The sequence below is a fragment of the Pagrus pagrus genome (genome assembly GCF_965226575.1).
Source record: "Pagrus pagrus genome assembly, chromosome: 14".
NCBI classification, from domain to species: Eukaryota; Metazoa; Chordata; class Actinopteri; order Spariformes; family Sparidae; genus Pagrus; species Pagrus pagrus.
In genome coordinates, this window is record NC_140198.1 from 1,439,335 (window position 1) to 1,455,060 (window position 15,726).

A 15,726-nucleotide genomic window follows, 5' to 3' on the forward strand; every position below is an offset into this window, starting at 1 on the left:
AATATATCACAACACAACCTCCTGTGATACTGAGATGGTCTTTAAACTAGACTTTAAAGCTGAAATCTTCTCATGATCATAGACTTTCCACATATTCAGCCATGTTTGTGCTGTTCACCCTCTGTAATGTATCACAGGTGACTGTGTTGCAGTATATGACAGAAATGCAGTGTATCATGACTTCCCATCCCTACAGCAGAGCGCATTGTGAGCCGTGTTTCAGTGTTAATGTACGAGTCAGACTGACAGTAAGTGTTGAATTTAGTATGTTAGAGTAGAACATACTTTTATTTTAATGATTTCTCAGATGACATTTAGCCAATCACAGGCTGGTACGGGACACAGACGGTGTTTTTCTTAGTTAATTGTGACATTTATTGAACTTTAATTAATCAAGCAGAATTCAGTTCTGAAGGTGAGACTTCTGTTCGGACCGTCTCAGCTCTGAAGACGGTCCGCCGCTCAGCCCAGTTCCCAGTTGTCATGATTGTTTCGACACAGCCACCTTAATCCACTGCACAACCAAGAGGCTGCAGCGCTCTGAACAGATTTGGTTTTTGATTATTTGTTTCATAAAAAGCCCAAATAAAAAAACCCAAACAAGCTCAATTTGTTCAAACCCAGGATTTGAACCAATGATCCCAAATTTAGGGAGGGAGAGGGGGGACCTGAACCACCACCGACCCCTGGGAGCCCTGAGGGGGAGGAGGGAGGGGAGGGACATGCAAGCAGGGGGGAGGGGAGGGGGTGACGTCTGGCTCTTCTTGTCATTTCAGTCATTCCTGTCGGAGAGAAGCAGTGTGTCTTTAAGGTGTTGTAATGATTTCCTGTTCCGAAATAAACAGAACACAGACGCAGTCGTTACAGCGTGCGAGCCAAACGTTCAGCAGGTGAAGAACACAACAGGAGATGAAGATGAAGATGAAGATGACTGGATGCAACATGAACAACTTTTCATTTTTTAACAATTTAGTTTGATGTCGACTCAAAGAGAAATCAGAGGTTAATGTTGAACGTTCAGTACTCACCGTACACGTGTGCACTTTTATGACAGTTTGAATATTATTTGCAAGTGAAAAAAATCTTTTCACCACATTTGAGTGTGTTTACAGTTTACGACTGCATACGTGAAAAATGTAGTATAAAGTCTTTAGTGGCTCCAGAGGAAGCTGCATGTAATCTGATAAAGAAAAAGTGGCTACGTTGCATTGTGGGTAACGTAGGCTCCAGATTTTGTCGCTGGACTCGTTATGGAGAGTTTTAATTATTCTTCCACACATTCTTCTTCACTTTCGAAAACCTTGAGCCTACATTACCCACAATGCAACTGAGTGACATCACTCGACATAATTCATCAAAACATTGAATTGCAAGTTTCTACATGAAACCTGCAGCAGCACCTTTTTTACCACAAGGTGGCGCCAGATCATCTGATTACAAGTCAGATGCATCGAACAGGTTTCTCCTTCACTGACCAACAAACAGCTCAACACAAGTCTGAATACTAATATCACTGTCGTCGACCTACAGACCCAGCACCACTATGAAAAACTAAATTAACCTCATTAAATCTACAAGTACAGATGTAATCTCTGAATGTAATCGTACTGCAAAATGTTCTTTCTTTCAAGCGTCGTGTTTCATGTGGTGCCACAAACCCGTCGCCTTCACTGCGACCTTCATCATGTACGTGTTGAATTTGTCGAGACTTGGTGAGAGAGTTTAACACGACGCCTCGAAGCCGACTGAATTAATCTGCTCAGCATCACGAGACAAACACTCACAGCTGCAGCAGGGCTGAATGTTGGTAATATGGAGGACGTGTGATGCGTTCAGGCCCACAGCGTGCTGAGCAGCAGCGAGCGGCTCATATTGATATCACCTTTTCTGCTGCTGTTACCTGTTTGATTATCTCTCCAGTTCTCTCGATGACGATGGTCTTGGCTTCTTTGACGGGCGAGGTGAGCTGGTAGTCGTCGCTCAGCAGGCCGAGGATGGGGTACTGGTTCCTGTACCTGCACACACAGACACACACACACAGATGTGTTGAGATGAGGCCTGGACAGACAGATGTTGGTGGACAGTTTTAATCCTGCAGGTGAGGTAATAATCTGTTAGGCTGATGTTTCTCCTTTTGTCGGTTCACCTCTTTACTGTTAAATCATGTGTTCAGTACGTTTCAAACAATTGTTGCTTCTCCAGTTTGTCATTTATGAACGACAATAGTTCCAGAAGTGCTTCTTCAGCTGTGTGGAAACATACTGAACATAAAGGTTCAGCAGCAGACGGGCGATTAATGCTGCAGAGAGGTTTGAGAAGTTTCTGTGGACACTTTGAGACGTTTGTGTCCATCTGAAGTTATCGTAACGCTGCGAATCCAAACTGACAGCAGCTGCTGAGCAACTACGTTCAAAACTTTCAGAGCCCCAAAATCAAAATCTGATATTTTTCCTCTTCATGTTTTTGTGTTTCACCGTGCAGGAGGAAGTTTGCATCATCTGGTGGACGGGAATGTTACAGCTGCTGAAGAGGACGACATTAATGTTTACAGCCCGTGCTGTCACGAGCGCCGTCCTCTCCTCCACGGGTGGATGCAGCTTCCTCCTGCACCGTGATACAGACAGAAAATAGTTCCTAGATGAAACTGTGGACAACGAGCTCTGTGGATTATCTTCAGTAACCTAACCCTTCGTCTTTAAAATATCAAAATACTAAAAAATGTCCATGGCAACATCTAAAAACGTCTTCTGTTGTTCAGAGTGTAAAGATATTTAGGACGAGGACGAAGTACAGTCAGCAGCAGGAACCATCACATATTTGACATTAATGCTTGAAAAATGGCCTGAATACTTAATTTGATATGAAAAAAGTAAATGTTGCGTTGTCTCCGCTCTGCAGCAGAACAGCATGTGATCCAGTCCGGACCGGTTCTGTGGTTTCGTACCTCTTGGTGATGATGGTCTTGGTGACGTTCTTGGAGCTGTCGTTCCTCTCCTGCATCAGCTTCCTGATCTCCTGAGGGTCCCAAGAGGTCAAAGGTCAGCAGGCTCACAAACTCAACGACAGTCGGTGACTTTGTATTCAGGCTCATTAACACTAAACATCTGGATGTTCGTTTGTGTTTGATCTGAGGCCCAAGTGCAGCGTCTGTCTCTCCTCCTCAGGTTTTTATCATCACGTCTTTAGACTGCAAACCAACTTCAACCTGAACTCTGTGTGTGTGTGTCTGTGAGTGTGTGTCTGTGTGTGTCTGTGTGTGTGTGTCTGTGAGTGTGTGTGTGTGTGTGTGTGTGAGTGTGAGTGTGTGTGTGTGTGTGTGTGTGTGTGAGAGAAAGTCAAACAGCAGGTCGTCACAGCAGCAGCCTCAGGTGACACAAACATTCCTGAGGTAAAGTTAACTGACAGCTCGCTTCAAGTGAAACACACAAAAAAGAGAAGAATGCAGTCGGACCTGAGGGGTGAACACTAGTCAGTGTGTGTGTGTGTGTGTGTGTGTTGTGTTTTATGTGTTTGTTTTGTGTATGTGTGTGTGTGTGTGTGTGTGTGTGTGATGTGTTTGTTTTGTGTGTGTGTGTGTGTGTGTGTGTTGTGTTTTATGTGTTTGTTTTGTGTATGTGTGTGTGTGTGTGTGTGTGTGTGTTGTGTTTTATGTGTTTGTTTTGTGTGTGTGTGTGTGTGTGTGTGTGTGTGAGTGATGTGTTTGTTTTGTGTGTGTGTGTAAACAGATCAGAATTCTGAAGAAGAAGCCAGTCAGCTTGATTTGCATGATTTATGTGTCCTTCCAGGTAAGTCACGCACTTTGTTTCTGCATGACCACACACACACACACACACACACACACACACACACACACACACACACACACACACAGACAGAGGATAATTCTGTGGCTCTTATTTCACAGTTTTGTCTGTCGGGTCAGAACACCCACTCTGTGCCAACAGAACCTCACTGTCTCCCTGGATGATGTTAGTGTCTGCGTGTCGGTGTGTTTGTCAGACCTCCTCCTGTCGGGTGATGGTGGTCTGTCGCTGCTCCATCGTGGAGAGCAGCTCGGAGATCTTCAGCTGGAGGCTTTTCTCTGACGACGACTTGGTGGTGGTGACCTCCGTCTGCATCGTCGTTATCTGGGTCTGCAGGCGGACGGAGAGAGGCGAGGGACAAACAAGTGAAAAGACAGCGCAGGTATGTAAATGACAATATTTTACATGAAGACACATTACAAGAACCTGTTCTGCAGGATTTTATCTTCCATGAGAGTATTTATAATGTTTTGGTCTTTGAATCTTCAGTTTATAACAGAATGTACGTCGCACATCACAAGAAGCCGTGAAGGGTCCGACATATTACTTCCTCCGTTCTCCTGCGATAACAACTTAAATTGTATTCATTTTCAAGACATCACACGTGTTGTTTCCCAAGATAACGAGATCATTAATGATGAGAAAATGACTTCTCATAAGAAAGGACAAAGACGCACACACTGCTCTGTGGGCTGGGTTTGGACCGGAGCCACGACCCTAAGGGCTTCTGTGGAAACAGTCTTTTCTAGTTTTTTCATCAGAGCCTGATGAAGACGGTACCAGCCTGCCTGTCTTGTCCAGTCTCCATCAGAGGGTGGTGCAGCCCTGATGCCGACCGGCTAACAGGCAGGCTGGTGCCGTCTTCACAGATACAGAAACTCTTTGCATATTCATGCTTTACATCGGCCGACTGGACAAGAGCTGTTCAACTTGTTTTAGAGAGTCAGAGTGCTGTTAGGCTCCTCTATACGCTCATGTGCTCACAATGACGAAGCATTAGCATGCTAACGTTTGCTAATTAACACTGAACAAAAAGTACAGCTGAGGCTCATGGGAGTGTCGTTAGATGGCTCCAGATAAAATTCCTCAGATTTTCCAGATATTTGGACGTGAATGTTTGATTCTCACCCGCAGCCTCTGAATCTCCAGGTCTTTCTCTTTTCTCATGGAGCCGAGCTGGTCCTGGTACTGACGGGACAGCTCCTCCGTCTTGATCTGCAGGGTGGAGCTGCTGGCCTGGCCCGCCAGCTGAGGGACAGACGGAGGAGAAAGAAAATCATCATTCCTGTTGCAGAGTTGACATCGCTCAACAAGGGCAGAAAACACAAACAACTGAGATGTTCTGGTCCGGATGGATGTGCTCATATGTTCTGGTCCTGGTGCTTCACCTTCTGTCGCAGCATGTCGTTCTCCTTCTCCAGCACTCTCATCCTTCCCTCCACCTCTTTGAGCTTGAACTCGCGGCTTGAGTCGGTGTTTTTGGTGCTCATCAGCTGACTCTCCAGAGAGCGCTGGGCCGAGGTGGTTTCCTTCAGAGACAGCTGGAGGGAGAGCACGCACACGCACACGCACACGCACACGCACACGCACACACACACACACACACACACACAGATCAACAATCCTGCAGTAATGACCTGTTGTTTTAATACTGGAGTCTTATTTGTCCACAGATTTATCAGTTTGTCTGAACCTCTCACCTGTCTCTCTCTCTCACCTCTTGCTCGCCCTCACCTGTCTCGCTCTCTCACCTCTCGCTCACCCTCTTGCTCGCCCTCACCTGTCTCGCTCTCTCACCTCTCGCTCACCCTCTTGCTCGCCCTCACCTGTCTCCCTCTCTCACCTCTTGCTCGCCCTCACCTGTCTCGCTCTCTCTCACCTCTCTCACCCTCTCATCTCTTGCTCGCCCTCACCTGTCTCGCTCTCTCACCTCTTGCTCGCCCTCACCTGTCTCCTTTACCTCTCGCTCACCCTCTTGCTCGCCCTCACCTGTCTCGCCCTCTCATCTCTTGCTCGCCCTCACCTGTCTCGCTCTCTCTCACCTCGCGCTCGCCCTCACCTCTCGCTCGCCCTCACCTGTCTCGCTCTCTCTCACCTCGCGCTCGCCCTCACCTCTTGCTCGCCCTCACCTGTCTCGCTCTCTCACCTCTCGCTCGCCCTCACCTGTCTCGCTCTCTCACCTCTCGCTCGCCCTCACCTGTCTCGCTCTCTCTCACCTCGCACTCGCCCTCACCTCTCGCTCGCCCTCTCATCTCTTGCTCGCCCTCACCTGTCTCGCTCTCTCACCTCTCGCTCGCCCTCACCTGTCTCGCTCTCTCACCTCTCGCTCGCCCTCACCTGTCTCGCTCTCACCTCGCGCTCGCCCTCACCTGTCGCTCTCTCTCACCTCTCGCTCGCCCTCTCATCTCTTGCTCGCCCTCACCTGTCTCGCTCTCTCACCTCTCGCTCGCCCTCACTTGTCTCGCTCTCTCACCTCTCGCTCGCCCTCTCATCTCTTGCTCGCCCTCACCTGTCGCTCTCTCTCACCTCTCGCTCGCCCTCTCATCTCTTGCTCGCCCTCACCTCTCTCTCACCCTCTTGCTCACCCTCACCTGTCTCGCTCTCTCACCTCGCGCTCGCCCTCACTTGTCTCGCTCTCTCTCGCCCTCTCATCTCTTGCTCGCCCTCACTTGTCTCGCTCTCTCTCACCTCTCGCTCGCCCTCACTTGTCTCGCTCTCTCACCCTCTTGCTCGCCTTCTCATCTCTTGCTCGCCCTCACCTCTCTCTCACCCTCTTGCTCACCCTCACCTGTCTCGCTCTCTCACCTCTCGCTCGCCCTCTCATCTCTTGCTCGCCCTCACCTGTCTCTCTCACCTCGCGCTCACCTCTCTCTCACCCTCTTGCTCGCCCTCACCTGTCTCGCTCTCTCTCACCTCTCGCTCGCCCTCTCATCTCTTGCTTCCCCTCACCTGTCTCTCACGCCCCTACCCCTCATACTCGCGCACACACACACACACACACACAGTAGAGTTGCGTTGTTGTCGTACCTGCAGCTGTCTGTTGTTGTCTCTGACGGCCTCCAGCAGACTGTCGTACTGTTTGGCCTGGTCTGCTTTGAAACTCAGATCTCTCTCCAGAGTTTCCTTCTCGGCCTCCAGACGCTGAAACATCACACGTCTTCATGTTAGCAGACACAACAACAACAACAACAACACAACAACACGGAGCTTCTTTTTCCTCTGGACACGACTCTCCTGTTTCAATTGTTCCTGTTTTTCTTATCTGATTAAAAGAAAACTTTAATAAAACAACAACACATCTTTACGTTTGTTCATTAGTCTGAGATGATGATTGTAAACCTGCCTGAGTCAAACACTGGTGACAGTCAGCTGCCATCATCTGACCCGACGCCGGCTATTTAAACATGTCTGTGTCCTCTGTGGGGACGAACTGTTCTGGATCGACATGTCGGTCTGTGTGCAAATGTTTTATTTATATAACTAATCAGTCGGCTGCTTTGTTCACATGCATTCAGCTAAAAACTGCAGGAGTGGAAGATTTCTTACTTTCACAATGTTTTAAAAATATCAAATCAAACGAAAGTAAGAGTCATTCTACTTAACCCAGACATTTACTTGACAGCTTCAGTTATTAGTTAAAAATCTATAATATATAAAAAATCACCTATTTTATTTTGCTGTAGCTGAAATCATCCACCATCGAGGACAGAATCTGCTAAAATCCTGATCAATACAATAAATTATTTATTTATTTATTGGCAGTTTGAGGCCTCCGTATCCACCACAATGTAAAATGATTCATTACTTACAGTTCATGCTTCAGTCATAATAATCCAATAAGTTACTTGATGTGATTTTATTACTTTAGTAAATCATCTGAATCCTTCATGCACCACGACATTAGATGAATATAATAAAGGATTTTCTTTGTTCTGTTGGGTCGTTGTCTTTAGTCGACCGGTCTCATGTTTGTTTGTTTGTTTCCTGTCATGATGGATTTAACCTGGAGGCTCCACAGAGCTGAACGCTCATCTGTAATCATCCAGATGTGGAGGTCACCTCGTGTTGGAGGCCTCAGACTGATGTTCTTACCCTCAGGTCCTCAGACATGTGCAGCAGCTCCTCTCTCAGACTGCTGAAGGTGGACAGCAGCAGACGCATGCTCTTATCTGCAGTGAGACGGGTCTGAAACAGAACCACCCAGAAGAATCAACACCAGAGTCAGACGGACCGAACTGAGATCACCGAGGAATAATACAGATGAAGCTCATCACGTTACGAGCCTCAACAAACCACTTCTTCCTTCATTTTCACCCTCCTTCTGTTTAGTATTCATTAGCAGCATATAAGGAATTATTAAAATGTTTATAAAACAATATAACGTTGCTGTAAACGGTTAATAATGTGTCAAAGGTCGTCTGTGTGTACGCTGGTATCACTATACACATCTGCAGTGTGTCGGACCAACAGTCCACTACTGCTTGTACACCAGTTATTATTGTTGACAAATACATTATGAACATTTTAACTACACAACACTGTGATAATGTTTATCATCACCTGTGTTTTTATATCGAGGGGTTGGTGTGTTACCAGATATAAAGACAAACCAGTTATAGAAAAAGCAGCTGAATAAAAAAATGTGAAATACTAAATGGAGGATTTAAAAAAACAAAACAAAGGTTGGAAAATCTTGTGTTTTCTTGTAATTTAATGTGAGTGAAGTGTTTGTCAAATAAAAACATCCATCACCTGTTGATTAAATGTGACAAGAACAGAACGAAGCCCAGCGGTAAGAATACAAACGTATACAACGTGCAGGACACCAGAGAGAAACACATGATGAGTGTTACAGTCACAACATCTGATCCAGTGATGTTTCTCTAGAGCAACGATCAGAAACTCACCTGCAGCAGGTAGCGGATCTGTTGTTTGGTCAGTTCAGTGGCTCCTTTAGGAAGCAGAGCCTCCACCTCCTCTCTCTCCACCTGGACACACACACACGGACACACACACGAACACACACAGGAACACACACACACGAACACACACAGATAAAATGGAAAGAAATTAATAAAATTGTCACTTGAAAACTAAAGAATTGAAAAATTTCCTCAGATTTTGTTGTAATTACTTTTGGAACTGACAGAAAAACAACGTAAACAGTCTGAATCACGTTTAAGATGTTTCATCTCATATTCTTGATCAAACGTCAGTTTGAATTCAGACTAAGTTTCTCTCTGACCACAGAGGAAGTCGTGTCTGCTGACCTCACATCAGATTTATTTATCAGACGTGTCGGTGTCTCACCTTGTAGTCGCTGCTGGGATCCAGCTGGTGTTTCCTGTAACACACAGAGAGGAAGACGAACAATGAGGACGGCAGCGTGACTGTGTGTGTGTGTGTGTGTGTGTGTGTGTGTGTGTGTGTGTGTGTGTGTGCGTGCGTGCGCTCAGTGACTCAGCTCCTGTCTGCAGACACGTGGGCAGCAGAAGTTACAGGATTTATTTTAGGGTTAAGACGGATTATAAAGAAATATTAAATACTGTTCGTGATCTCGTCTTAATAATTCCTTTAGTCCAAAAAGATTTTGTTAGACTGTTTGACTTTTCCTCTCCTGTGATGAGTAAAAGTAGAACATGATTCATAGCATTATTATTAATTATATGAATATCAAGTAGATATTAAAACAGAGTTTACAAAGTCGTCAGGTCTGAGGTTCAAACAAGAAGGCAGAACAACACATGTAAAAACACAGAAGGTCAATATGAGTCAAACAAATAAAAGTGATGAAACAGGCAAAATCACAGAAAATCAAGAGAAGAAAAATAAATACAAAAATAGAAATAAAAGAATAAAAACGAAGACGATTAGAGACATTAGGTGACATCACATCAGAGGAATTAAGAACATAAAGAGATTATGAGCAGTAAAATGAATAAATAGATTAAAGATAACGAATAAAAACAGTAAAGAAGAAGGCATCACAAGGGAGGAATTAAAAACAGAAATAGTCTAAGAGCAGTAAAAGTTATGAAATTCAGGTAAAAAAGGACGAGTTCATCTATAAAGTAGAATAAAAGTGAGTCGGCAGGACGGTGTCGTTGTGTCGTGTTTGTTCAGCTCCTCGTCCTGAACATGGATTTCTGTCTAAGTTCTCTCACAGTTTGTATGAAACACTGACTCAGTAAACCAGCTGATGTTCGCTGAGCGGAGAAACGTACGTCACTACGCATCTACGTCAGGACGGAGGTCATGTGTAGAGAGAAAATCAGGTGTAATTATTTTGATTGGTTTATAAAAAGGTTGAAACTGCTCTTCTCCAACTGTTTGGTTCTGACTGAGGTGTTTTGGAGCATTTTTGTTCTGTTTGGGCTTTTAAACAGATTATAATCAGAACGTTAAGCTCCATGTAAACACGGACAGTGTTTTTAATCTGATTGCTGATATAAATTAATTTAGAAATGTTCCACTTTGGCTCTGATGCTGCATGAGATCTGTAAAGTAACCATCAAATAAATGTATTGGAGGTATAAAGTAGCAGCATCTGGAAATACTCGAGTATAAATACCATTTTATTGCATCAAAGAAATCTACAAATCTACTTTTTCAGACGTTAAGAAACTGGTGTCAGGTTTTCATACGGTGAAATCTGAATCTCTTGACTTCAGAACACAGTTCAGCAGTCGAGCTCCATGTTTCCACCCGCTGCGTCTGCAGGAGGAGACGAAGTGAAGCAACATCGATGGAAACAAACCAACCGAAACCCGTCGCTCGCCTGTCGCAGCACGCCGCTCATGGTGCTGATCCAAGACGCCAAACCCAGCGTCTGTCTCCATGACAACCTCCCACTAACCTACTGTACACAGCAGGATCGTGACCCCAGACTGAGTGATGTCATCACATAAAGACTGTTCAGTTTAATGACAGCGTGATGGAAACTGTTTGTAGGAGGATCAGAGTCTGAGTCATGAGATCTAAACTGCCAGCTGATGGTTTATTACTTACATCTGATGGTTTAATGCGACGTCTGCAGGACGTCTGGAGGAGTTTGAACTTACTTTCCGCGGATCTTGGTCACGTGCTCGGAGATGCAGGAGTGGATGTCGCAGTTCTTCCTGTAGACGTCGGCCAGCAGCTCGCCGAAGTAACGCGTGTCCATCTTGGTGGGCTGCGGCGCCTCCCTCAGCTCCCTCACATCGATCCTGGAGATCTTCTCGATCGCCGGCTTCTGCTGGACGATGTTGACGATCTCCACCTCCTCCACCTCCACCGTTTCCTCCTCTTCCTCCTCCTCCTCCTCCTCCTCCACCTCTTCCTCCTGGAGGAACACAGCAGACACAGATTGTTAATGTAACTCGTTAACATGGTTGTTTTGTATTATGAGCTTTGTGTACAACACGTGTGATGAACATGTTTCAGTCACTGCTGACTCTAACGAATCTGTCAGGTGTTATTGATCCTGATAAACAAACTGGTCACAGACTTCATGGTGACTCATTAACAGAACAAGGAAGTCAAAACTTCCCCCACAGATCTCTTTCAAACCAAGATCATTAGTCTGAGTGTTTTCACAGCTAACGAACGAACAAAAGAATAAAAGAAAGAAAGAAAGACCACAGCTAACAAAGCATTTCACAGTGAGATTCAGGACAACAGATTCTTTTTCACTGTGTTTACAACGATTTCATTGAGATATTTAACGAAGGTCTCTGTTTTAAAAATGATATGTCTCAATGAGCAACAAAAAGGTAAATGGTGATGACAACATTTGAAAAAAAGAAGAAACTTATCTGGAAAATTTTGTTTGCAATCCACGTGATTAAAGACAACGAATGCAACAAGTCAAACTCCTGAAAAACTCCTGATGCAAGATAAAATTATAACCGATAAACTGCTTCAGTGTCTTAACGAGCGCAGCACGTTTACACTCCGGTACAGTAGGTGGCAGTGTGCTCATCACGTCAAACTGTGAATAAACTACAGATGAGGAACTTCTTTTAAAAATACAAAAATGTGCAATTATCGGTTGACTCATGGGCATCTGCCACGAGAAGCAGGTAATTTGTAGGTTGTTTCATAATCGCAGTAAAAAATAATGACAGACTTCCTTTAACAAATATTCAGATAATGACAGTTCAGACACAACAAACAACAAGCTGAACCTGAGTCAGACGTAAAGGACGACATGTTTGTTTGAGTGCTTTTACAAATGCACTTTAAACTATTTTATCCTTCTGGGTCGACGTTCCTCCAACATGCAAATAAAATGTCTTTCTTACTCGAGATCAGTCTCAGTGAACGTCTCGTCTCAGACAAAGGAATTTATTTTGAGACCAGTCACGACTGCAGAGATGTCAAGCTGCAGCTCTGCTCAGTGATGGTTTCTATAGAAAGACAGGAGTCACAAGATACGTGCACAAACGAAGGCAGTGTGTGTGTGTGTGTGTGTGTGTGTGTGTGTGTGTGTGTGTGTGTGTGTGTGTGTGTGTTTTAAAGAGGGAGTGTTTATTAAAGATGGTTACGTTGATTTCAGCTCCTTCGTGTTTGTACTTGTTGGCTTGTGGAAAACAAAGTTATTCCCACAATTCACGTCGTACACAAACACACACACACACACACACACACACACACACACACACACACACACAGTATGTATATATATATATAAATAAAAGAGGAGGACGAAGATGAATTTCCAGAGACATTTCAGGATTTCACACTCCGGTCTTGGTCGTGACTCTGTCTCAGTTTAGGTGGTCTTGACTGAAACACTGATCTTTATTCATAAGCAGTTAAGTTTTATATCAAAGAAATGAAAGGAAGCTTTGACAATTTAAAGCCTCAAACATTATCGCCTCCAGGAGAGTAAGATCACACAGATATAACAGACACGGTTCCCACAGGAGGGAGGACGTCGTGTTGAGACAAGACGGGGACGTCCCCACAATGTGCCACACAGTTACAAACACACTATTATCTAAAGTATCATTGAATGCTGGAGCATTGAAGAGTGTCAATAATCTGAATGGAGGGATTAAAACCAGGAACAGGCTGAGATTAAGTAGAAGTGCAAAAAAATATGTGGCGAGCTGCGTCCACATACTTTTGGCCACATCGTTAACATTGATAAAGGTGTAAACTACCTTAATAATCAATACAGGATGTCCACACACACACACACACACACACACACACACACACACACACACACCCTCTCTTATCTGCATGTAGCAACAGAGTCAAACAGATGTTGTGTAACCTGTTATCATCCGACGCCACGCTGCTGAGTGTGTGTGTGTGTGTGTGTGTGTGTGTGTGTGTGTGTGTGTCACTTTCACTGTGTGTAAACAGCCCTCAGTCACTGACACCTCACACACACTGGTGGTCCACACCGACATGATTTATTATATTTCTGCTGTTCAGCTGGTGTGATGAGGTCTGGCTGTGACTCAGTTTCCTGTCGGTTCCACCCAGCAGAGCTCGAGCGCCAACACGACCTCACCTGCAGCTTATCAGCCGAGGCAAAGTCCTGATTAAATCTGAGACATGATGAATGAAGTTTGGCGCGTCGATGTTTGTGAACGACGGGCTGGTCGGGTGTTTTACGGCCTCATCTTTAACCCTCTCATGTAAAAGAGTGAAAGTTATCCAGCCTGCAGCTGAAGCTTTGTGTTTTATATCGTTATCGTGTCGTTACTTTGTTTTCTGCGTGTCACAGTCGAGCCGCTGTGTCCCAGCATGCACCTGGCTTCACACAGTGAGTGTGTCTTTGATCCCAACATGTTTTTATGATGCAGGATGCTTGGTGGAAGATAAACATGCAGGTAAGTGATTTTTGGGAACAATGCCAGAACTGATAACAGGAGGATGAACATAAACAACTTATTTTTTGTATGATGAACTCAAGTTTTCATATCAGCAAACATCAGAGAGCCAATATGACGATACTGATACATGTGATAGGCAAATATCAGTCAACAGATAAAGCAGTCGGGCTCTGATCTTACGTAGACGGTAACTATGGATGTTAACCAATCATTCATCACCATTGAGAGTTTTAACTATACAAACTGTGGCTGTGCAGAGCGGTCCAACCCGATTCCACACGAGCTCGAGTGGAGGATCAGGACCAGAATTTCCCAGCCAGTGAAGTTTACATTAATGAGACCCACATGGAGCCCAGCAGCATCTCAATGTCAGGTCAGCTTTTATAATCTTTAACATGCAACTAACTACAACCTGAAAAACAAACTGTTGAGTCAGCCTCTCTGTGCCAGAGTCAGCCGACCTGAACACGATGCGCTTCATATACACGACTCGCATCCTGAGAAACACTCAGGTGTTCCTGATAAACTGGTCGTTCAGACTTACAGGAAGAGAAACACTTCAGATGCCAGCGCTCTCCGTCTGTGTTGACTCAAAGTGTCTCAGCACCTCGCCACCGTGCCCACGCACAAGAACCAACTGGTGAAAGACTCGAGAATGACGCCATCATCCCGGCAGACACAGGAGCTGAGGTTCATTTTGCAATAAAACAATCATGAACTCCACAAACGGGAAGAACAACAAAGGAGGCTAAAAGGCCGCAAAGATCTCAGCTCTGATTTCACTGAACTCCAACAAGCTCAGTGATTGTGAAACTGTCTCTGCAGAGCTTTGTGAGCAGAGCCCGACCCAAACAGGCGGAGAGGAATCTGATTCCTGCAGCGAGCCGGTTCTGTCTCTCAGGACCTTCTGCCCTTAAGGAAAACTGTGTTCACTCGTCCAAAGCCTGAATCGAAACTGCAGAGTCGCCTCAATTATCCAAAATCTACCTTTAATTTTCACGAAGAGCAGTCGTTACCGTTTCTGGTAATGAATGTATAATTACGCCTGAATGTTTTCATGCAATAATCAGCCTGCAGATCAGCTGTTACTGCCCCTATAAGCTGGAGCACACACTGGGTCCACGTCACAAGTTCAAATTTAATCACAATATGACTGGAAGTGAACACTCATCATGTTTTTCTGAGGAAATATTCAGACACCTGTGACCTCAAAATCCCCGTCTGAGAATAACGGAGGAAAACTCATATTTCCTTATTTACACTAACAGCAGATAAAATAGTCAAAAATAAGTGCTGCGATGGAAAAACTGCTCAGGCTCAGTGAGTCTCCTGTTTATTAAAACACTCATTGGCTGTTTCAGGCCACAGGACGGGCATAGAAGATCCTAACTGGTCAAATGAGGTGTCGATCAATAGTTCAGAGGTCGGCAGCCATCTTAGGGACCTCTGTGCTGCAGTTTAATGTCGTTCTTTGAGCGACAAAAGAATGAAAAATCATCCACGATCGCATTTTGTCGCCATTTCATCACCATTTTTACATGAAACTGTGTTTTGGACTCAATATTTTACAGACATGGAACTTTACATTTTTCAAATAAGGGAAGACGGTGGTTGTCAGACTCACTGACGCACTACTGAAACACATTGATCGGTGAGTTGCCAAAAATGTGTTTGGCTGATGAGCTTTTATCTTGAAATGGTCGGACGAACAAGGATCAAATATTTTATACACTATACGTGACACACCTGTGGAGGTCACAGATCCAGGTGTCACAGTGCTTCAGTCAGGGACTTGGCAATAAAACCAATAACTGAAATGACACATGACTCTGGTATCTGACAGAGCGAGGCTGTGCAGTCAAACCCTGTCTGGCTGCAGTAAAAACGATATAAATTAACCTTGAGTTTGGTTTACGATCCTGCAGAGCTCAAAGGTGACGGCAGGACAATAATTTCTGCGGTTACACATTAAATGCAGCAGACAGGTGGAGGGTGGAGAGCGCGATGTTAACGTGGAGGAGTGTACGTATGTGATGTATGGAGGTGGGTGTGCCAGCGCTGCAGGGCTGAGGCTGGTACACAAACATGCTTCT

At 44.9% G+C, this 15,726-nt stretch overlaps 1 protein-coding gene across 2 annotated transcripts in view; it reads right to left on the reverse strand.

The window, feature by feature from the left end:
• Window positions 1-654: 654 nt before the first annotated feature.
• The window catches only part of pof1b (POF1B actin binding protein), a 32,287-nt gene continuing 17,215 nt past the window's right edge, over window positions 655-15,726 (reverse strand). The window contains exons 3-13 of one of the 2 annotated variants that reach the window (XM_084374224.1): window positions 10,865-11,124; window positions 9,114-9,147; window positions 8,711-8,791; window positions 7,896-7,988; window positions 6,831-6,944; window positions 5,192-5,344; window positions 4,932-5,051; window positions 4,002-4,133; window positions 2,945-3,015; window positions 1,901-2,015; window positions 655-782 (exon numbers count right to left, since the gene is read on the reverse strand). In XM_084374224.1, the coding sequence (XP_084230350.1) occupies window positions 777-782; window positions 1,901-2,015; window positions 2,945-3,015; window positions 4,002-4,133; window positions 4,932-5,051; window positions 5,192-5,344; window positions 6,831-6,944; window positions 7,896-7,988; window positions 8,711-8,791; window positions 9,114-9,147; window positions 10,865-11,124 (1,179 nt within the window). In that variant the 3' untranslated portion in view covers window positions 655-776. Of the gene's footprint in view, window positions 828-1,900; window positions 2,016-2,944; window positions 3,016-4,001; window positions 4,134-4,931; window positions 5,052-5,191; window positions 5,345-6,830; window positions 6,945-7,895; window positions 7,989-8,710; window positions 8,792-9,113; window positions 9,148-10,864; window positions 11,125-15,726 lie in introns of both variants that reach the window. The other variant, XM_084374223.1, reaches the window with a different exon arrangement.